Source organism: Echiichthys vipera (genome assembly GCF_963691815.1).
Source record: "Echiichthys vipera genome assembly, chromosome: 16".
In the NCBI taxonomy this organism is placed as follows: Eukaryota; Metazoa; Chordata; class Actinopteri; order Perciformes; family Trachinidae; genus Echiichthys; species Echiichthys vipera.
Window position 1 is genome coordinate 14,765,104 of NC_139841.1, and position 23,154 is coordinate 14,788,257.

The 23,154-nt window shown below is 40.4% G+C and overlaps 1 protein-coding gene across 1 annotated transcript in view; it reads right to left on the reverse strand.

Moving 5' to 3' along the window:
• rimbp2a (RIMS binding protein 2a) overlaps positions 1-23,154 on the reverse strand; it is a gene marked incomplete at both ends in the record, with an annotated part of 69,835 nt that overhangs the window by 41,521 nt on the left and 5,160 nt on the right. Inside the window, one exon of the mRNA XM_083929806.1 lies at positions 19,041-19,184. Coding sequence (XP_083785932.1) covers positions 19,041-19,184 — 144 coding nt within the window. The remainder of the gene's footprint in view (positions 1-19,040; positions 19,185-23,154) is intronic.

Genomic DNA, 23,154 nt, shown 5'->3' on the forward strand with positions numbered 1-23,154 from the left:
GTGGGTAGAGGAATGCTACCGCTCTCCCTCAACTCCCAGGGGGATTGTCATTAATCAGATGTCACGGTGGAAACACTTTGTTCCACTTAACCGTAGGTTGAAAGACACCAACAACATCTGCTGTTTTCAGTGGGAGCACAGGTAACGTCACAGACAAGCAGAGTACAATCATCACATGTAATATTTGAAAATATGAGTGTATAGAAATTAGTATATAATATAACAACAACTCAATGCGAAAGTGGCACTGGAGTTCATGACTAAAGTTTGAAGATCATATGAGACAAATTTACTTTCCATACAAAGTCTTCACCTCACTCTCAACTCATAAATAAAGCGTAATCTCCTCTCTGTTTTCCTTTGTAGGTTATATTAAGTACAGTGCAGGCTGGCTGTTTGTTTAAACTGATCCTCAAACAAAAGACTCCATGCTACTGTATCAGATTATTTTAATCTTATTTGAAATATTGTGATATTATAAACAGATAACTTCCTCCGCTGCAATCCACTAAACTTCGTGTTGAGGGGGTAATAGGACAATTACAGTTAATGTGTGTGTGTGTGCGTGTGTGTGTGTGTGTGTGTGTGTGTGTGTGTGTGTGTGTGTGTGTGTGTGTGTGTGTGTGTGTGTGTGTGTGTGTGTGTGTGTGTGTGTGTGTGTGTGTATTGTGTGTCAGAAATTGCTTTGCACTTTTGTGGTTGGAGAATGTGCAAATGGAGTCAGAGCCATGACTGTTGTCCCACCACTAATAGCTGCTGCAACATCCGCTGTTTGTTCAGCACTGTCTAATGTTTGGAACAGTCAGGACCATGGACAGCTCCTCAGCTGGGGCCTTCTAAACTGGACTAGTCACTTCATAGTTAATGACTCAACTGTGTTTTTGCATGATGTGTCGCATTAAAAAGTAAAATATCAAAAGCTAGGGTGGATACATTTGCATATACTTATACGGTATGTTTGAAGTTTATTTACATACATAATTATGTATGGATCCTCCATTTTTTTTCAAATATACTATTCAAAAAGACAGCCTTTATAGTTACAAAGTGTTTTGTGTAATTTGGGTAAAAGCTGGGGTAACACATATATTTTCAGAAAGATGGATTACCCAGCAATTATATTTCAAGACCCATACCATACTGAAATAAAAAGAAACCAATAACTGACTAGAGGGGGGGGGGTTTATCTGAAAAAGACGTATTGTTCGAAAATGATTGGCGGTATCATGTCAATGAACTAAAACCGCCTGTTTGAAAATGTACTGTGGATTCCAAACCCGTTAACAATAGCACAATGTATCCAGAGGAGAACACACTTTTAAGGTGGATGTTAACTTTAAGGGAGTTGAGCACAGGCGCTGTACCTCTCCACTTAAGAAATTGAGTATGAAAACCAGGGACATTTTGGAGATTTATTGTGTAGCATTAGCAAGGTCTTCACTGCAGTATAAAAGATGATATACAGTATAACATAGAGTTTGTCCTCTGAAGGGCTTAGTAGGTGTTTGCCTTTTCACAAGAGATTGTGCGACTTCTATCCCACTTAATCTTCAGCCAAACATCAGCTTCTTTGGCAGGCCCTTGCAAGTCTCAAGAGCATTTGAGATCAATCGTTATAATGCTATAAAAAAGCAAAAAAAAGATTTCAGACACTCTTGTACACTGTTTCAAACCCGTTTTTTTCTCTTAGCTCAAGGTGACGTCAATCTCTGACGGATTTCTTTAAACAGAAATCTATTCCAGGCATGTTACTGCAGTGTTTACACTACACTGCTACATGTGGCAACATGCTAATGTTAGGGAAACCTGTAATCTTGGGTGTTATTGTCTCCTCAATTTTGGTTCACATTCCTGCTGCTTCTACTTTTACTCCTTCACATTTGACTGTAGTTTTTGGTTTAGAAGCTTTTATTTGTGAGTTTTTCATGGCAGGAGTGCTGCTGTACCCTGTTACAATCAGTCCGATGCTACATGTAGCTACATGCTAACTCAGGGGAGCGTTGTAATCTTGGTTGCCGATGTTGTTCATTTCTCCCCAATTTCAGATCACATTTCGGTTGGAACAAGTGCTGTTGAGTAGTTTTTGGTTTAGATGCTTTTATTGGGGATTTTTTTTTACAGTAGAAAAGGCCACTATTACTCCACTACAGTCCCAGCAGAGAAGGCAAGAGCACAGATGCGAGATGTGGAAACGCTGACCAGTCAGAGCAGACTTTTTCAGGGAGGGGGAGGGGGCCTTAAAGAGACAAGCGCTACAACAGAGCATCAAAGACAGAGGGTGAATCATCTGCAACCGCTTGTCCCTAACAGGGTCGCAGGTGGCTGGTGCAAATCCCAGCTTACATTGAGTGTTAGGTGGGGTACACCCTGGACAGGACACTAGTCTATCGCAGGACACATAGAGACAGACAGAGACAGACAACCATTCGCACTCACATTCACACCTACTGGCAATTCAGAGTGCATGTCTTTGGACTGTGGGAGGAAGCCGGCAAACCCGGAGAGAACCCACGCACACACGGAAAGAACATGCAAACTCTCCACAGAAGGGCCACAGTACGGATTCGCCCAGAAGCTGTGAGGCGACAGTGCTAACCACCACACCACCGTGCTGCCCGCCAGGGGCAGTATGAGAAAAATAAAGTATTTTTTGAAACATTAAAGCATGTAATGTTTTGGGAGAAAGACAAAATACAAGTATGGAAAAATTAGCATTATATATCCCCTTTCACCTTTAAGTCAAAGTGCAGTTCACGGCTACCTTAATATCATCAATAGATTATTCATCAACATTCTCCTTTATGTGTCTGTTTCAACCTATGCCACCAATCTGTCTCTACAGGTGCCTCATTCATAAAACATTAAGATGTGGCTAATCTTGCGTTCTTGCGTGCGTGTGTGTGTGTGTGTGTGTGTGTGTGTGTGTGTGTGTGTGTGTGTGTGTGTGTGTGTGTGTGTGTGTGTGTGTGTGTGTGTGTGTGTGTGTGTGTGTGTGTGAGTGTGTGTGTGTGTGTGTGTGTGTGTGTGTGTGTGTGTGTGTGTGTGTGTGTGTGTGTGTGTGTGTGTGTGTGTATGTTCATGTGTAGTCACATACGTCACAGCCGCAAGGCCATTTCAAATAAGTGTAAACTGTGGACGCAGATGGCAGTGGGTAACGTTGATATAGTGAAGCGTGAGTTGTATGTGTGCGTGTGTCTGCGTGTGTATGTGCATGCAAGCGAGAATGAGTTGCATAACTAGCATCTCAAGGCATACATCAGCCTTAAGCTCTTGTGCATCCAAAGTCTTCCAAACCTCTCATCTGAATCCCAAAGACTCAAAATCCCTAAAAAATTATTCATGTGGCAAGAAATACTTCACATAAACACATATACACCCTATTAGATTAAACCGTAAATTCCCACGGTGTATAATACCCTAATAATTTGAGGAAACCCCTGTTGTTGGTGGATATGTAAATAAAGGTTTGAAAAACTGTCTGAATATGAAATGTGTGACTCACTCCTGCAGATTTAATAATGTGGATCTACTGGAACTTGAATGGAAACCCGGCCTACGCCCAAAAGACGTTAAGTCAGGTCAATGCGGCAGCAAAAATTGTATGCACGTACAAAATCTTCCTACAGGGAAGGAATCCCTGTTCAGAGCGCTTAGTGAAACCACATACTGACTATTACAAAAAATGACGTCTGCAAAGACTCAAATCTGTGCACAGATAAAGAGACTTCCGGGCTTTAGGTTTCAATTTTTGCTTACCTCTTCTCTTAAGCCACAATCAAACAGCTAGTCTTTTGTTTGAACGCCCTGGTTTTCTCTACATCCTGCCATGTGAGTGCACATGTGAACTCCACTGCCTGCCTCTCACAGAGCGGGAGACAATCCAGAGTTTTGTAGAGGAGCGAAGACTGAGGAGAGGCGGGGAGAGGCCAGCACTACCGTCAGGAGAGATTAACTTCTCCTACGTGAAACTATAGCACAAGTTCAGTCAGGAAGACTATCCTTTTGCATGCTTAGGCCTGTTTTACTTTTTATACATCCTGCTATTCATTCCTCTCGCGCATGCTCACTCATTATTCTTTGCTTTCACTGTCTTGGGCCGTCAATCATGTCATCAGCAATTCTCATCAGCTGGTCACATCTATCCAGAAGTACAGCAACACACCTTCATTGTTAGCCTATCATCTTGCTGCTGCCTTTCTTTATATATATGATTCTATCTCTGCCTTCAGTTTGTTCATGCTGCTGTTATCCACGCCTCTCTCTTGCTGTCAGCCATCATTTCAGTGCCCCACCACCTCCCCATCTCTGTCAGTCTTTGCGGCTCCATCGGCTCGATCAGCTCCATCAGTCTCATCGGAATCATCAGCCCCCACCACCACCAATGTCTGGACTCCATGGGGCGATTTATCTTGCTGCTGCTTAGGGCAGGCGCTCCTCGATTACAATTCTCCCTGTTGAGTCTAAGCACCGAAGACTTTCTGCCAATACTTAACTATCACATTTCATCTGTTATAATAAACAATTGTCTTTTTTCTTCATTCACTTGTCTCTCCTGATTGAATTCAATTGATTCATGTTACTCCTCCGCAGTCAAATATGAATATATATTCATGAACAGCCAGTTTTGTGTGAATATGGTTTTAGCAGTAGCATCATGCTAGTTCATGGGTGTATTCTTGATTTTGCTAGATTTTGAGATACCTCATCTTCAGTCACTGAACTCACAATGTAATCCAAGACAACGTCCAAAAATTCCATCATGCTTCTTTCGTCTCTCAACTCATCCAAAATCGCACGTAAAGGAGCCTTTCATTTTAGTGGCAGTAGCCGTTACAGTTTTAAAGGGAAAAAAAGTCCTTATAGGCACAATCTGATACAATGTTTAACCATGTTAAGTGCAATTTGTCCCAACGTGTTCTAAATTAAATCTGAAAGTGGTCTGAACAGGACCAGTAAGAAAGAGAGAGCCCATTTGAGAATAATAACTAGGGCTGAGCGATATGGCTGAATCCTCTGTACCAATATTGGCCTTTTCATATCTCCAGTACGCCATATATCACAATATAGCATGTATTCTGGTATTTCAATTAAAAAAATAGTTTATATGAAAGAACCGCATAGTAAAGCCTATTTTTGTATACTGTTATATAATAATATATACTCTACTGTTTGAATTACTGTAAATAGTTAGATGAAAAGTACTTTCTCATTTTATGAAGAACTTTATTGAAAAACTAACATAACATGCAAGCATCAGAACGTAAAGTGCTGTCCAAATGACAAATATTGCTATAATGCAGTTTGGCTGCTGTTTTTTTGACACTGCGATACTAACGATATAGGAAAATATATATGATAGACATTTTTATATCTTTTTGAAAATACATGTTGTCATATCACCCAGGCCTAATACGAACTTTGACTGAGATATGTAGAGGTGCTCCAGCTGTACTGTATACGGAGTGCCCTCTGGGGAAAACATTGGCCTCTCTTGATAAAAACAAATGCCCCACGGGGAATATTAGGGCATGGGAGTGTGCATATTCAAGTGTGTGCGCTGTATGTACACACTGAGGGAGCAGGCAGAGAGAGAAAAATAGGGCTCCCATGACGTGGGCAGCAAAGCTTCCAGTCACATCGATGACACAACACATTTGATGTGAACAGGACCTATTGTTCCCTCAGGCCACACAGAGAATATCAGAGGGCTGGAAAATAAGTTCTGAGGAAGATCAGTGTAATGCTAATGAGGAGCCCAATAGCTGGTTAGGGATTACATGTGCTTCGATGGACCTTCATGCTCACATAATGCTTGGATGGAACTTCATGCTGAGAATACACAAGTGTGCACACGCACACACGCACACGCACACGCACACGCACACACGCACACGCACACGCACACGCACACACACACACACACACACACACACACACACACACACCTGGAAATCCTTAAAACCTTCTCACACACAAATGACACCCGGCCATGGATGTTCACACTTCCGTATACACGTTTCTACTGTATATGTGCATACAGAGACACATACTGTACACACTCACAATACCTACAAATACACACTCACGTGACCCGAATCTGCAGCAAAACATACTGCACAAGGAGCTAAATAATTTACATCTGACCCCATTGCACAGTTGCTAAAATGTACAGTACGCTAGAAATACACTGACAGTCTTAGCCTTTCCTCTTAGCAGAGGTTTCCTCATCACTGGTTTCTATGGTGATTTACAATATCGATCTATATATAGAAAACATCTACTGTATGTATATCCCATTTTTAAAAAGAGGGCAAATGAAAGTACTTCCACAGCGGTAAAAACTTGCATTTTATACTCATCAGCTGATGCTTGAAAGTGCTGCAGACCGTCTTCTAACAACGACAAAGTACTGGGAGAGTGTTATGCTAGGGTTGGCCTCTTTCATTGGCTGCCAGTAGTTTGAGAATTCATAATAACATATGTTTTGTTTTTATGTATCTGGAACTAGACACTGAAGTCCCTGAGTCCCAATGAATAGTATTGAAAGTACCAAAGCTATACACTACCTGTTTGACATTGTGCACTTAATACGTTCATTGTGAAGCAATTTGTAACTTTTCTTTTGACCAACTATTTCTGCGTTGATCAGCATTGCACAAGTTACTAAATTGTCCATCTTGTGAGCAGAGCAACAATGCAGCTGCTGTGCAACATTGGGGGAAAAAATTGGGCTACTGCTACTGTGACTACATCCTACGACTTTGAACAAAACATGCAAGCACCAGAGTCATACCTCACAGACTTCTGTCTCATCAAGCTCATAAATGCCTGGAGAATGTCCCAATTTGGACAATTTGGAATTTCAAAAACACTCACTTATGGATGACAAACAGTACATCAGTGCACAATCACATCATCTGGGTACAAAAAAGGTTTTACTGTATCAAAACACATCAGTTTGTATATGCTATTTAACCTATATGTGTGCTTGAAATTCAATGGCTTCAATGATACCAATATGGTGTGTACTATAATGGCTCCTGTACACTGCACGGCAGATGCATGTGACCGAGTTTTAGGTCTCAGGTGAGCAGGACTCAGTGACACAGAGCAATAGGTGACAGTTACAGCAGCACAGGCCCTGTCATGTCATCTGTATCTGAACAAGCTGGTCTGTCTGACATTGTGTACTCCTCTCTCCCTCCATCTAGTTGCCCTTGGTGTTCAGTCCACCAAAGGCTCCTGTCCTATGTTTAAGCATTCAAGCCCTTCCAGACACAAAATACTGGCGCTAACAGAAAGAAAGAAAGAAAGAAAGAAAGAAAGAAAGAAAGAAAGAAAGAAAGAAAGAGAAGAAAAATGGGATGGTTGAGGGAAGGGAAATGTAGAGAAAGAGAGAGGCGTGAGACAGGTGTAATTTAGGTAAAGTCTAAAGGAACAGAGACTGAGAGAAAAGTGATCTGGAGAGACAGGAGCTGAAGGTAAAAAAAAGGGGAAAGAGAGGGAAAAGACAACATAAAAAAGGTACAGGAGCCAGTGGGAGACCATTAGTGCTGTGGAATTAACAGGCCTTTTATCAGCATGTTCCTTTGCTAAAGGGCTCATCTAGAATGGCAGTGCCATGGTGAAATTATGCAGCAATACAGAACAAAATAGGCCACAAAAATTAATTACTTAAGGCACTGTGGTCTGCTTTCCTCCACGTGACTATAAAACTTGGTTCAGGGTCATATAGAGGCTTTCAGTGACATCATCCAGAGGACTTGGTACACTTGTTGTTTTATAAACATTGACTAAAAAATCACCTGGGATATTATCTGATTCATTAAGCAGGTTGTTATGCACAATTAGTGCTTAAGATCCAATATTTTGCTCATTTTCAGGTTAGATTTATTACTTATTTTGTCTCTGTAAGACCCCCCTCAAGAAAAACTCCAGTCTGCTGATTGGTCAGTGTTGCCGGGTCTTCCACATGAATTGTGTCAATTTCTCTGGATTCAAAGTGTTGATACTTTAACTTTATTTATATAGCACCTCGATCTGCTTTTTATTCCAAAGACAGGGAAATCTCACTTTTTACAATATGGGACCTTCGTACTGCATTTGTATTTACAGCTCAAATAGATCAACTTACTACCTACACTCTCTCACTTTCTTCCTTTGCCCCACCCTCCTCTTTTTGCTTTTTCCCTCTACAGTGGTCTTTGTCTATCCTTTAATATAACTACTGTGTATCTTGAAAAGCTGCCAGAAAATGTGCGGAGGAAATGTTCCTTTATTGTTTCCCTCTCTGCTTCTCCCGATGGCTAAATGACATCAACACTTATGGCGTGTATGCTAGAAATCAATACACACTCGCTCATATTCGGAGCTACACACATTGCAGACATACACACGCACATGCACACACACACACACACACACACACACACACACACACACACACACACACACACACACACACACACACACACACACACACACACACACACACACACACACACACACACACACACACACACACACACACACACACACACACACACACATACACATACACATACATACACAAAATGGGGATGGGGGTGAGGAGAGGGGATGATGGGGTTGCTATAGAAACTGTTCTCTTTCAGGTATGGAGTGTCAGGATGATAAAAAACTATGAAGTATCACATCCAACATATCTGATGCCCTTTGAATTGTCTGAATGTAAGTCAGCATACAAAAGCTGTCTAATTCAGTTGCTATTTAAACCTGCAGGATGAATGAACAGTCAGTACACCAAAGATGCAGAGCAAATGTGCACAGTGAGTAATAAAATACTGTACAAAACAATACACATTATAGAATCGGCTTTATAGTGTATGTGAATGTGTAGTAGTGTACAGTAAGTGTAAGCGCGCATGGATACACTCTGTTAATAATACAGTGAAAATGTGGGGGAGTGTGTATGCAGGCATGTAAATGTGGAAATGACTGTATGTGTGTAAAGTACAAAAAAGTAGGCTGATGTACAACTTATGTGAAGGAGTACATAATGTGTTTATATGTGCTGCCACACCCCTACGAGGCTGTTTCTGTTCAGGGATTATTGCAGTGCCGCTATGTCCTGAGGAACATTTTGATTAGCCAAGGAGGGTGTCTTTTGGCTGCCAGACTCGCTGATAATCTCAGGAGAGGAGCAAGGAAATCAGCCATGAGACTGAAAACACAAGTTTCATTTCCCCTATCTTCTTTCCTCCCTTCTCTCTCTCTCTCCCTCTCTCTATCTCTCCTCGCCCTCTGGCATCCATCTGAACGTCAGCTGGCACAGCCAATAACCAGTCTGCCCCATGGAGATGAAGAAGTGGAAGAAGAAACGGGAGAATGGTGCAAGAAGAGTGTGATTAAGGGAGTATATATGTTTTTTTACATCAATTTTACTACCTGATTATTATACCTTCATATGGTTAAAAAAAAAAGAAAAGGTAGAGACAAAAGAGGGCAGGCGAAGAGAGAGAGTTACAAAGAGAAAGTTATGCCTCTCTTACAAAGCAAAATGTTGCAAAAAGACACTGTCTAAGCATCAATTCCTTCTCTCTCCTCTGCCATGATTCTCCTTTGGTCTCTCACCCACCCACACAGCCGTACATTCAAACATATGCATGGTGCACGCATATGAAGCATGTATATTCTAACCTACACACGCACTTGTTCTCAGCATGTATAGTAACACACCCACATCCAACAGGGACAACAGTTGCTGGGTGACTGGCAATGTAGGGATAGCTTTGATGTCTCTCAAGCTTCAACAACTGACCTGATAAAACCAACTTCCGTTCTTTAGATGATTATTTGATTTTCTCCATATCACCCAGCCCTGTGCTGAATGCACAAAACTTGATAACCATAATTACAGGACCAGTGTTTCCGTTTAACCGTTAAGCTCATTTTAAGCGAACTTTTGAAGTTTTACATTGAAGAAATATGAATTAGGTGTGTTTCCTTTTACTTTAAAGTCGAAAATGTTCTTCATGTCAAGTTTCATGCTGTCTGGAGATGAGGATACATAATATCAGCTGATCATTCATGTGAGTTACATATTCACTTATTTAAAACCTTTTTGGTAAAAACATATCCCATCTCATATCCCATTTAGCTCATCAACTCTTTTTCGACGAAGGTAAAAAAAAACTCATGCAAGTGTAAAAGCTTTTATTGTGCAATTAAGGAAGTTTTATCGAATTTCGCCATTTCCAAGAATACCACAAACTATAGCCTGAAAACAGTTTCAACAAAAAATGAAGGTAGGAATTTAAGGGTGGTTGTACTGTATTAGACTACATTAGTAGGTGTAGGTGTGAAATAAACTGGCAAATGAGTGTATAGAATATACACTCCTCCTGTGCACACAGATTTAGCAAGAGACTGTGCCTCGTGAGGATAAACAACGGGAGAGCATGTGTCAATCAGCCACAAGTGGGCTAATATTCATCACCAACACCTGACAACCACTCAGCAGGCATGAACCAGGAAGAGCTCAGGTTACAGGAGTCAAAGCACACGCAAACACACAAAATCAATTTGTTTGACAAAGCACCACACATTTGTCTCTCTCAGTGTTCATGTGAACATGTGTCTACATATGCTGTTTTCTATGTACTATGGAGAGAAGAATAGAATAATCATTTGACAGTCATAAAAAGGCAGCAGTATCCACACTCTCTAAAAAAAATCCATGCACACAAACACACACACACACCAACATACACACATAGACACACACACACACACACACAATTTCACATGCACATACTAACCTTTCCAAGCCACAAACACATCATTAGACCCATACGCTGTAACCCCACCCCCCACCCTTCAACACACATCGCACACACCCACACATCTCCAAACAGGTGGCCCTGCTACAGTCAAACACAGAGACACTGGAGCCGGTCGCTTTTTCCTCATCAAGTCCCAGAAGAGACAAAATGTTCAAATCCTCCTCTGCTTTTCCACCTCTCGGTGGATGTCTATCTCCTCCTGCAGCAGCTGCACAGACAGGTTTTCCCCAGCTGCCTGGCTATGCTAACCCTGTGCACTATATATAGGACTCAACAGAGCTAAATCAAACACGAACCAATGATGCAGAGATAGAGATATACAGCAGTGGTAAGCATGGTGGTGATGAAGGATTGGCATTTACCGTGAGTGTCGGCTAGCAAAGAAGCATCTTGACTAAGGTGTCGCTTACTCCTTCCTCCTCTTTGCTCTGATCTCCTCCCTTCTTCCCTGCTCTCTCTGGGTGGGGAATTGTCAAACGGCTGCAGCAGCAGCAGCAGCAGCAGCAGCAGCATCAGTAGCAGCTCCGGGGCCTGTGTGTGTGTCTCTCTCTCTCTCTCTCTCTCTCTCTCTCTCTCTCTCTCTCTCTCTCTCTCTTCTCTTCCTCCGCCCCCTCTCCTCACACTCTCTCTTTCCTTTTCTCCCTTTCCTCTCACTCTCTCCCCACCCCCGAAGACCCTCCTCCTTAACACCCTTCCTCCATCATTTTCTCCTTTTCTCTTAAGTGCTCTCTTTCTCTGTCCCTCTCTCTCTCTCTCTCTCTCTCTCTCTCTCGCCTTCTCTTCCTCGGCTCAATTTCCCCCTTTCTCTTCAGCGCGCTGTACGCGTGTGCAGTGAGCTGCGGAAATCCACTCTGTTGAATTAATCAGCCAGCTCCACTGCTACAACCATCAGCTACATCAGAAGCTACTGTTAAAAGAAGAGGTATTGTTGGCAATAGGAAACTGACATCTTGGGAGTCTGGGATAAGGATGGTTTATTGTATAACCACAGTCTGGACCTTTCTGCCTGTTTGCCAAATTGATTGAAATGACAGCAGCCTGCATGATGCTGCCTCCTTCCTCAGCTCCCTCTATCAAGCCATGACACTAATTGAACAGGGTCTTAATTGATGCTGTCTTATTTACTAACATACACACATCTAATAATGATGCTGATGGTATCTATAAATATCTTTAGCTGGTAAGTTTTATAAGGCTCAATATTGTTGAAAGATGGCACATTTGTATACAATATTGAAAATAATAATAAAAGTGTATTCTACTGTTATGTGGGTCTCACAACTCCTTTAAAGCTGTCCTTAGCATTATCATTTGCTTTAAAGGGAAAGTTCAGATTTTTTGAAGTGGGGTTGTATGAGGTACTTAACCAATCAGTGTTTTACCAACTGTATATGGCGGTCGGCACGCCCCCAGTTTGGAGAAGAAGCCAGGAGTCTCAACATGGAAGCTCAGCAATGTACTGCTGTGGATCGGGACAACAGCTACACATACTTTAACTAGGCCCGCGTAAAAAATAACCCATACATGTTTAAGTGACCGACCACCAAGTGCCTCATACAACCCAACTTAAAAAGATCTGAAGTACCCCTTTGAAATCAATATAACAATGCATATCTGCAGTCGCTGTGCTCGCACATTTAAAACACTTTATAATGTATGGTTTGTGAGCAGTGGGGTGAAACATAAAATTAAGTATACGCTATGCCATGTTGGTGTTTTCAAACATTTGAATATTTGTGAAATGGCAGTAGTTACAGTATAAAATTTGATGAGTAAAAATTATTTTTATTCGGTTGAGTAACTCTTTTTCAGCAGAGGTGACACAAATTAAGCTGCTTCTTTTTTTGCCTCAGCTGAATGTTTTAAATGTCATATTTACCATATTCACCATCTTAGTTCAGCATGTTGGTATGCTACATTTGCTTATTAGCACTACTAGAGACTGATAAATGTCATTAGTTTTGCAGGTATTTGGTCCTAAACCAAAGTAGTAGTAGTGGTAGTAGTTGAACTAATTTTGGGATTTTTCACTCAAAGCTAAAAATCTAAACCTCATGCCAATGTTAAAGGAAAAGTCACAGGGCCACCAAAGTCAGCAGCATTCATCCACTGGAGACCATGAATATTGATATAAATTATATTTTAATCTGGACCAAAGAGGTGGACCAAGTCAACTGATAAAGCAACTGACCAATTGAGTGACATTGTGACCTATAGAGCCATGTCATGCTGGAATGGATAATAAAAATCCATTGTAAACACAGCCTTCTCTCTTCATAATAGTGTACACCAATTTCAGTAATTTTACTCCACACTTGTATGCTTATAGACCTGCTGCTCAGACCTTCCGATTTTATTGAGATGCAATATAAAGTTTTCTGAAAACACTATTATTTCGGCATGCATAAATTGCAGGACTCAATTTTATCCCAATGCCACCAATTATTCCATTTTCTGTCTGTTCCAACTCTAATCCTCACAGTTTCACAGCTTTTAGCCTTTAACTACAACACACAACAAGCTTGCTATCACACTGCCTACACTTCCTTGTCACAATGAGTAATTATATCATATTGACATCAGCTTATGTGTGGGGGCTCATGCGTACCCATGCATGTGTATGTGTGAGTGTGACTGTGAGTATACCACAGTTAGCCCCTAAAATGATTTAATCCGGTTAAGGGGATTTTCAATTAATCCAGGACGGCCCTACATTTTGACAGTGCCATATTTTTAGCACATTTTCCTTCTGATGCAACAGAATTTATTTTCTCCTGCCGTTTTTAAAGCTAATACGACTCAGTGTTCTCACAAGATAGACGGCAAATTTGTTTTGGACACTTGAGTCAGTGTATGCGCTGAAATTGAGGCCATGCTCCACATTATGTAACTATCTGTCTTTGTAATCATTATTTAAGATTTGTTTTTCTATTACTTCTATAGCCAGCTCCGACTCAAAGAAGGATGAAATCAGCAGTTGCCTCGGAAGCAGCACTGTGAGGTACGTTAACAATTAGGGGTATGCCGATAAGGAGTCACTCATAAATCTATGAATACGTAGAGTGCAAATGACTTAATATGGTCATAATGACTAGTACCGTGGTTGGAATTAAAAATTAAATGTACAGTTACAGTAGAAGTGAAAACACTCCCTCAAACACACTTTGGATTGGGAATTTTTTTTTTATGTCTAGGCCTTTCAGGATCAGTGAGGAAACTACTTTCTTTCCAAAACACTTGAACATCCTGTCTTCACTGAACTTTCTGTAAATATCTCTCAAGGCTCAACAAAATCCCATCTATTTGCTGTCCTGGTCCCACGGTGATGGAACGAGCTCCCCATTGAAATCAGGACAGCAGAAACCCTACAAACGCTCTGTCGCAGACTGAAAACTGTTCGGAATGCACCTTGGTCCATGAATCATTAAAACACATGAAAATATAATTTAAAAAATGTAAAAACAGAGAACTTGAAGCTGTTTTGCCAATGTTTTTTTTTTCATGTACTCTCGTTATTCTTGCACTTTTTGGGGAATGTCTTCATGATTGAACACTTAATGTAAGTCGCTTTTAGTAAAAGTGTCAGATAAATGAATGTAATGAAATGTAATGCATGTAATGTAGTAGATCAGACTGTAGCAGCTTCCGATTGTGGCTTTGGGCTTGGATGTTTCCTAAATAATAATAATCATAGGGGGAAAAGTCATATTTGATCATTTAAGTATTATCCGCTCACTACCAGGAAGTATAACCCCTGTCTGGAACAAACTCACAGAAAATGTGAAATGTGAAATTTGATTTTAGGCTGGCATGGCCCTCCCTGATATACATCAAATCTGCTTAAATTACTGCAGGCATAAAGCTGCACAGGCCAGATCAGCAGACTCAGTCAACCACCCCTGCCTGGGTTTAGGCACTAAGGAGGTTAGGACAGGAAGTTGGTTGGGGAGAGACAAATGATGAATACAGAAGAGAGGACAAATGTTTAGGCAGAGTGGAGAGAATTTATGGGATACAAAGTGAGGGGGGAGAGAATAATGCGCTGAGAGAATATAAAACGCAAGAAAAAGTACCACAAATTTGAGACTCAACAGACGAGGAAAGGAAAGGATCATGTGACCAACAAAGCTAACACTACCACTAGCATGCTACTCTGCTAACATGTTTGAGTTGTGTGAGTCATTACAGTGCTATCTTATAGACGATATATGTGGGTGTGATTATGATGTTTGATGATATTTTTTTTATTTAGAAAAAGAAGTAAAATGGCCATATTCCAGTACAAACTGACTATTCACATGAGCTGTGCCCTTTTCAATATCCAATAGGTAATGGAAAATGAAGCTGGAAGGACCCACATTTTAAAATAATTTCTTAAGATTTTTTTTAATGTTTTAATAGTACTTTCATGCATATACATATTATATATATAATATTGAAAGGAACCTATGTTAATTCAAAATCTGATTACCTAGGATATTAGATAAAATGAAAGATTTTTGAGGAAGATTAGATGCTATGAAAGGGGATATATGCATTTTCATGTTGTATTTTGGGTTTATACAAGAACATGTTTATATGCTTTCATGTTAAAACAAATCCCTCTCATTTTCTCATAATATCGGTCTGAATATGCCTGTATTTTTTGTATACTTTGTATTTTATATACCTCTGTTTAAGTACTTGCCTCTTCAGGGCCTTTGTCCATATCGTTCATCTCTGTCAGAAAGATGCTGGCAGGGTGCTAGGGACCGCTTCAGCCCAGCTAGATACAGGTTGGATGATGCTTGTTGAGGAAGCATAATCTACAAAGCATATCCCTCTTGTTGTATAGCTATGTTCACATGATGCAAGGTCATTGGTACAGTAAGAAAAAAACATCAATTTGACTAAGGTTTTCCCTCTTTTCTGACCATTTCTTCTTAAGAGTAAAGCTTATTGTTTTTGCCTTAGCTCTCAGTCGTTTGACTTAAATAACAAGACAAGGAATGGGGTGGGAAATGAACCGGGGAAAAAAGGATAATGTAGTTATATAAAGACAAGTTGAGCCATCTGAAAGAACACTGTCTAAGATAAACTCAATTAAGAAAAGAATGGAAGCTTCAGCTTAAACACACCCTGTCTAATACCAGTTGTTAAAACAGCCTTGTGAGTCAAAACAATGAGAATTTTCTGAATATCCTGTGGGTGGTGGACGTATTATTCCAGTTGATTTGTGTTTCACTACACTAGACTATAATTAACCCTGGTTTGTCTGTGCATCTTTGATTAGAGGGAGTTAAAATAGACATTACTGGGTCAGCTTAGACAACACAGGCTATTAAGGATTATTGATTAGACGTTGTTTCTCTTCACAGTGGGACAGCCCATATCATCATGAGTATCATCCGAGTGGGCCAGCTGCTAGCAGCACACAGTCGTTGCCATAGGGATGGTGTCCTGGGAGACAGCTGTGGCCTTTTAGCAGCAGTCACACAGCACACAGAAGGTCACTCCTCACCTAAGGTACCTTTCTCCGAATGTCCATCACAGATTGTTGCCAGACAACCGATCTTTTGTTTGTTTTTCTAAGAAGCAGTCCACCCGCTCAGTATTTGTTGGGTATTTATTCTCAACCATACAACAAGGATTAAGTGTAACAGCACAAGGTGGTGGATTTCTGTAGCTGACAGCCTGATAGACCCCTTACCTAACTACAGTATACAATAAGAGAAATACAGTAAAAAATAAAAAATAAAAAAAAGGGCCCTTGGTATGATCTGGGTGTGTTCACCCTTTTAAATCAAATACTCAACTGTCCATGCGAGAATGAGAACCATGTGCACTCAACCAGAATGTGCCTGTTGGTCACTGTACACAACTTGGGATGTTACAACTTGAGTTAGTTATGATTTAAACCTGCAATATTATTTTTTTGCCATTGGAGGCAGCAGAAACAAGCTGTGGACACCGACATATCCAGCAGATACAGAGTAACTTAAGCATTCATTTTGTGTCGTCTTCCTGGCCACCTGAACAATGGACTGGATTTATATAGCGCCTTTCTCAGTACTGAGGGTGCTTTACAGAGTCCAGGTTCCATTCATTCACACAGGTAAACTACGATAGTAATCACAGCTGCCCTGGGGCAGACAGACGGAAGCGTGGCTGCTAATAAGTGCCTACGACCCGCTCTACCAACTGAGCCACAGCCGCCTCGAATGAATGAATGAATGAATGAATGAATGAATGTGAGTCCAATAGCTCCAGCTTCATTATGATTGTAGCTACTCTGATATTATATCTACTTTAAAATCTACTGTCAGAAGTATTTTAAAAAGTGTTGTAACCTCATCGTAACTTTGAGCAAATGGCTGTTAGTTCATTTGGGTACATTTAGAAATCGCAACATTTTCACACTCATCATCACCCTTTGGCAGCACAACTAGAAGCAAGATATGACATGCTGCTAATAGGTGAGCAAATACAATACAATGACAACTGATAGATCATGTGGTAACAGCATAGAGAGTTGACATTAGGGGCCGGTTATGCTTTTCCTTATTTTCTGTCATATATACTGTATACAAATAATGTTACAATGTTGGATGTTAATATTAAATGTGGTAAAAGTTTCAAATAATGTGTTAGATGTATGTAAAAGTTATGCCTGTAAGCCAAAACCTCAGGTTTCAGACCGTTTTCAACACTTCATTTTCAACCCCTTTTAAATATAGATTCCTTCAACTATAAAAAAAAAATGCATAGAAAGTAAATTAAATCAGCATTGAAGTCAAAATTGATGGATGTGATGCACCGCCATCCTCACTAAGTGTAAGCCCAAGGTATATCTGCATGAGCGAACCCACTCTCATGACTGAGCTTCTCTCAGTCTAACTGATCCATAGCCGAGTCCGTCTTTGCATGAATGACCATGATGCAGTCTGTGATAGTGTAGCTGTCAGCAGTGACAGCAAGAAGACTGCCAGGCACCCAGCTGGACTACCTCCAACAGTCTCTACCCGTATATGAAAAACACATGAACACACACACACACGCACACAATTACATAACGTTATTGAGTTATGTTGCTGACTACTGCATGTTAGCTACGGTGACAGACATGGTTTGTGTCAAGCTTTTGGCTATGAAGATGGACGAAATCCCCACACTGGGAAGGTTGCCATACATTACATTATTTGTACAGAAAGGTGTTAAAATATTCAGATAAAAGAAGGAAAATGTTCAAAAGTAGAGATTTTGCTATGATATACGTGATTTCATACTGAGAAAGGACCGTGCCCAGTGGTTCCTGAAAAAGTTTTAAGCATGATGGATTAATTGTAGTTAATTATTCATTTGTACGGTACCTAGTTTTCATATATGGAGGCAACAAATGGGAGACTTTAGCAAATTATTTTGGTTTCGGTCTACGCTCATTTTTCAAATACGAACTTGGGTATTCCTCTACATACATACATATACCTTATCAATGAGGAGAAGGCTCAAACGATGCTCTTAATCACCAAATGACTGAGACAAACTATTTTAGCCTGTGAGCTGCACTGAACTGAAACATTTGTAAATGCAGACTGTAGCATGCAGATTTTTTTTACTGAAACTAATTTCAAGTCATTGAGGCTTATAACAGAAGCAGCGATTATGTTATGTCAGCTCCCCACTGTCAGTCTGTCCACACTCCTGCAAATGGGCGTGTTGCCAAGACAACGGCGCTCACACACCTTGCCATCTGAGACCACCTGGGGGAGGCATTGAAAGGACTAAATACACAACTGCATGCGTGAGCATACAGTGCAAACAAAAATACACATAGCCCCCCCCACACACATACACCCATGCACAAAACACAACATAACACACGCCCCTCCTTATTTTACACCACATTACACATGCCCACATGTCTGCATAACCAATCAGGGAGTATATGTGCACAGGGCCATGCGAGTTACCCTATAAACAGCTGCGTCCTTGAGGAATAAAAGCTGCAACAGGGACTTGAACATAGTGACTCATTGACACTCTGTACATACATATAATAAGTGCCATGGTAATCACATCTTAATAGTTTCAATTCCAGAGGAGAGTTAACAGTAAATATGTATATTGCGCTAATCTGCAGGCAAAAACTGTCGTAAAAAAATGAGTGTGAAAAGAAGACAAAGATTATGTGCATGTTTGTGTGAGAAAAAAGTGGGGTGATGGGAGTGGGAGGTTTACCAGTTTCCTTTGCTGCTGTTTTTCTTGGCGAAGCGTGGCTACCTCAAGCTTCAGAGCACGGTTTCTCTCCTCCAGCAATCGAAGGCGGTTCACATTGTAGACTGCGTGTCCTGCAGTTTGCTGGGATGAAACTTCATATCTTGTCTGCAAGACAAAAAATAAAGATTAGAACAAATTTCCAATATTGGACAGTTCTGGTATTATTATTATCAATATTATTAGTCGTAGCTGGCATCCTACTAACAAACAACTAACAAAACTAAGAGTCGCGAACAGCCATGCTTGTGGCTCTGTGAGATCCTATACACAGAAAAGATCAGCATGCTAACATTCTCTGACAATGCTAACATGATGATGCGGTATAATGTTCACATGTGCACTATCATAGAATGCTACCTATAGGGCTGGGCATCGGTACTCAGATCTAAAAAAAAATGACTATTTGACTATGCAAAAATTCTTCAATATGTGATTTGCCCACGGCTGCAGCAGCTACATCTTATACGGTCTGCGGTGCGGTGAAGTCGAGCCCAGTGTATTTGAGTTGGCAGTTTAGAGTGCCGAGACACTTAAAATACAACATGAACATGAACATTCAACAATAAACATGATGGGTATTGAAAGAAGTAGAAAAAAAGGTATCAGATAAAGTAGCCTATATGCTCTTTCGGTATCAGTAACACTTTTAAACTTGTACTCCGTAAGATTTTCATCTATTTAAGTGTCGTTTAAGTTGCTTTCTACCAAAGAGTGAGTTAAAACAGTGGTGATTGATCATATGACCCACTAATGAAAGCACTTCTACTTGCGTTTTTGCCGAGTATTACAATATCCATTTCTGTGGCGACATTCCCGGGCTAGATACTTAATACGCGCCATGTTAGTGACGCTGCTGACAGTGGTTGGTCTGTTGGCCCACATCCTAACTTAACAGTTATGCTGCGTTAACTTGTAATCGGAAAATCGGGGACCTCAATTTCTGAGTCAGGCTTGTAGTAAGGGTAGAAGTGAAATAGGAACATGTGTGTATGTATGGATTTAAGAGGGTAACATATAGGGGATGGAATGGAAGTAGAGAGGTGAGTGTGTTTCAATAAAGTTTACAAAAGATCAAAAAATAAATAAATACAAATAAATAGTCAACACACATATTGACGGTGAACATGACAAGATGGAGGGCTCTGAAAGGCCAGGCTCACGTGCAATTACTCGAAGCAACATATCTCAATTCTTATAGAGTACAACTTTAAGGGTACTGGTATTGGAATTGGTACTGGTATGGTTATTTTTGGATACCCTGCCCTAATGCTAACATTTCCTGATGAGCATTAAACTCAGTTGAATGTTATTAACTTTGATAGTATTTGGTCATAACCCAAAAATACTGGATAACTGAAAGTTTTTACAATACAATACAATACAATTTGCAGCAACCTGTCAAGTTAATCACCATGGATATCGGTACGAAATTAATCCATCCAATGATTGAGATAATTCAGTAAAAGTTGTGGACCATCCAACTGACCAACATACAGTTCAAATATTTAGCATTAAAATGATACGTACGGAGCAAACGAGAACTTGATTAATATACATTATGAGAGAGGACATAGGGCCACTGTCAATCTTGCTTACAGTGATGTACTCTGGCTTTAGTTTCATCCCGTGGGGTCAGTCACAGGAAAAGGATTACCAGGCCTGAAAATGAAGCTGCTACTGCAACAGGTTTTGAGCCTCAGCAGGATTTGCCAGTCACTGTTTTTTTTTCCTTAGAAGTTTTCTTGATGGGTTGGAATGGCCTTTGAAAGTGAATTTTCACTCTAAAGCTTGAACTCTCCATGGAAATACATTGCATATCTGTAATAGGCAGGCTGGAAGCTTTTCTTGAGGTATGTGAGTTTCTTGTATGGCTCAGTAAGTTCTCCTTCATGCCAGACGTCTATTTGCACAATTTGATTTTTCAACAAATGTCTTGTTTTGGAACAAAACTGCTCTGCTGTCAATCTCGTACCTTTCCAATCACCTTGAGGCCACCAGAGGGGCTGCAGATAGTAGAAGAACTGTGCAGCTGTTTTGCTGAGGTAAGGGAATACGTGCATGTAAATTCTGCTTGTGCCTTTCCTCCAAGGCTGTAAGGATGAACTCTCCCCTAATCTAAAATGAATTTGATGCTCTGCACTAGAATATCTAGCCTACATTTTATATGTATAAAATGGGAATATTTTGGAGAGCTAAAATCTAAAATCCTAAATGGGATTACCATCCTGAAAAAGCACAGCAGCTATACAAGGAAAACATTTCCACCCTACAAAAAAATAAACCTGTGCTGCATTACTCTGAAGCATGTTCACTTTCTCTTTATGTCTATTCTCTCGCCAGAATTTAAATTACCTTTTTCCACTTCAAGGAATATTTAGGAAGAGGTGAATACAGTATATCAGCCAATTGTTCTCTTTGAGCCTTTGCCTTGTAGTAACCCCTGAACAGACCAACCAACAGACGGTTATAATATCAGCTTATAGTACTCTGATATATCAATTAGCATATTAGCAAAGCACTTGATATCTTGTCAGGCACACAAAGGAACTCACACACACATAAATAACAACCAGATCCCCTGACAGCAAGCCAGACTATCACATTCCACAAAAAATACACAAAAAACAAAGTTGCAGGCAATATGTCAGTTAACATAGACAGCCAAAGCTACCAAAGCCACTATGATGGACCTGCCAAGCAGACAGAAAGACAGCCAGATACACCTGCTAACACAGCAGACCTGCCAAGCAGACAGGCCTATAGATAGCTCCACTAGTGTAATATGGTGGTCTCTCCAAGAACAGAAAGAGAGATAGATAGAACTGCCAACCAGTATAGTGGGTTTTCCAAACAGACAGACTAACACATTCAGTCATCCTATTTAGAGTGAATTATTAGGCCATATGGACTCCATATGAGAACTGATATAGGAGTCATTTATACCAGTGATTTACAACCAGGGGTACTTGTACCCCGGGGGGTTAGGCTACTTCTGCTGTTGCCAGGAGGTACTTGGAAAGATTGTGGAGCTCCTCAGCTAATTTGAAAAAATATCTGATTAGGATTTGATTAAAAGAATCAGCTGTTAAATTTGAACATGCTGCAGGTAAGGTGTGTGACAATAGTTAGCAAGCTATCACAGAAGTTTACACAGGTAATACATGGATAAATGGTAGAATAAATAGCAAAAAGTAATGACTAGTTTAACGGTTCAATAATTAGGTCAAAGTAATGAATAAATAAACTGTTGAAATAGTTAAAAGGAATGCATAATGGCTGAATTTGTTCGCTAAAAGTACACTAAAAAGCTGAAAGGATTACTTAGCTTACTAAAATATGGAGAAACTGTTGAAATAGCTTAAAGCAATTTATAAAAGTTCAAATAGTTATTTATAAGTGGCCTATTCAATTAAGGTTGAATTAGCCATTATAAGCTACAATAATGGCCGTTGAAGATTCAGCTTTACCGCTAGTTGTAGTATACCTAGTACGATTGCTGACCAAACAACCTAACTATTGACAGTTCAATAGTATGGAAAAAGAGAAAAACTATTTTCACTTGTATATGAATAGTGTTATACATTAGGAACATACATTGGGAATTGATGAAGGGGTACATGAGTTTAACTGAAAGGGCTGTGGGGTTATTAGAGCAAAAACTGAATGTGCTCCAAAAACAGGTCATCACTTTGCTTATCTGACAACATGTGGTTATTATAGGCTATTATAAAATCATAAAATGAATTGTTGCATCTGGTTGACTGGGCTCTGAAGCACATTAATGGGACTCATCAGCACGTATATCAATGCCAGGTTGATACATCTAATTGAGAGATGATAAGTTAAGTCTGTCAAACAGACAACAGAGGGCTGTGACCGCAACCAGTCCTGTGTCTGGGAGGGCCCGTCCACTTGGGAGACATCATCTTTGTACCGAGGGAGCTGCCGAGGCTGCTCTGACAGGAGCTGCGTCAGAGTTTGGGAATCATGACGCAGTTGTGCGCTCTGGGGTCAGGAATACTGACAACATCTCCTGCTAAATGTGAGCCAGGAGCGGAGGAATTCAAAGTGACAC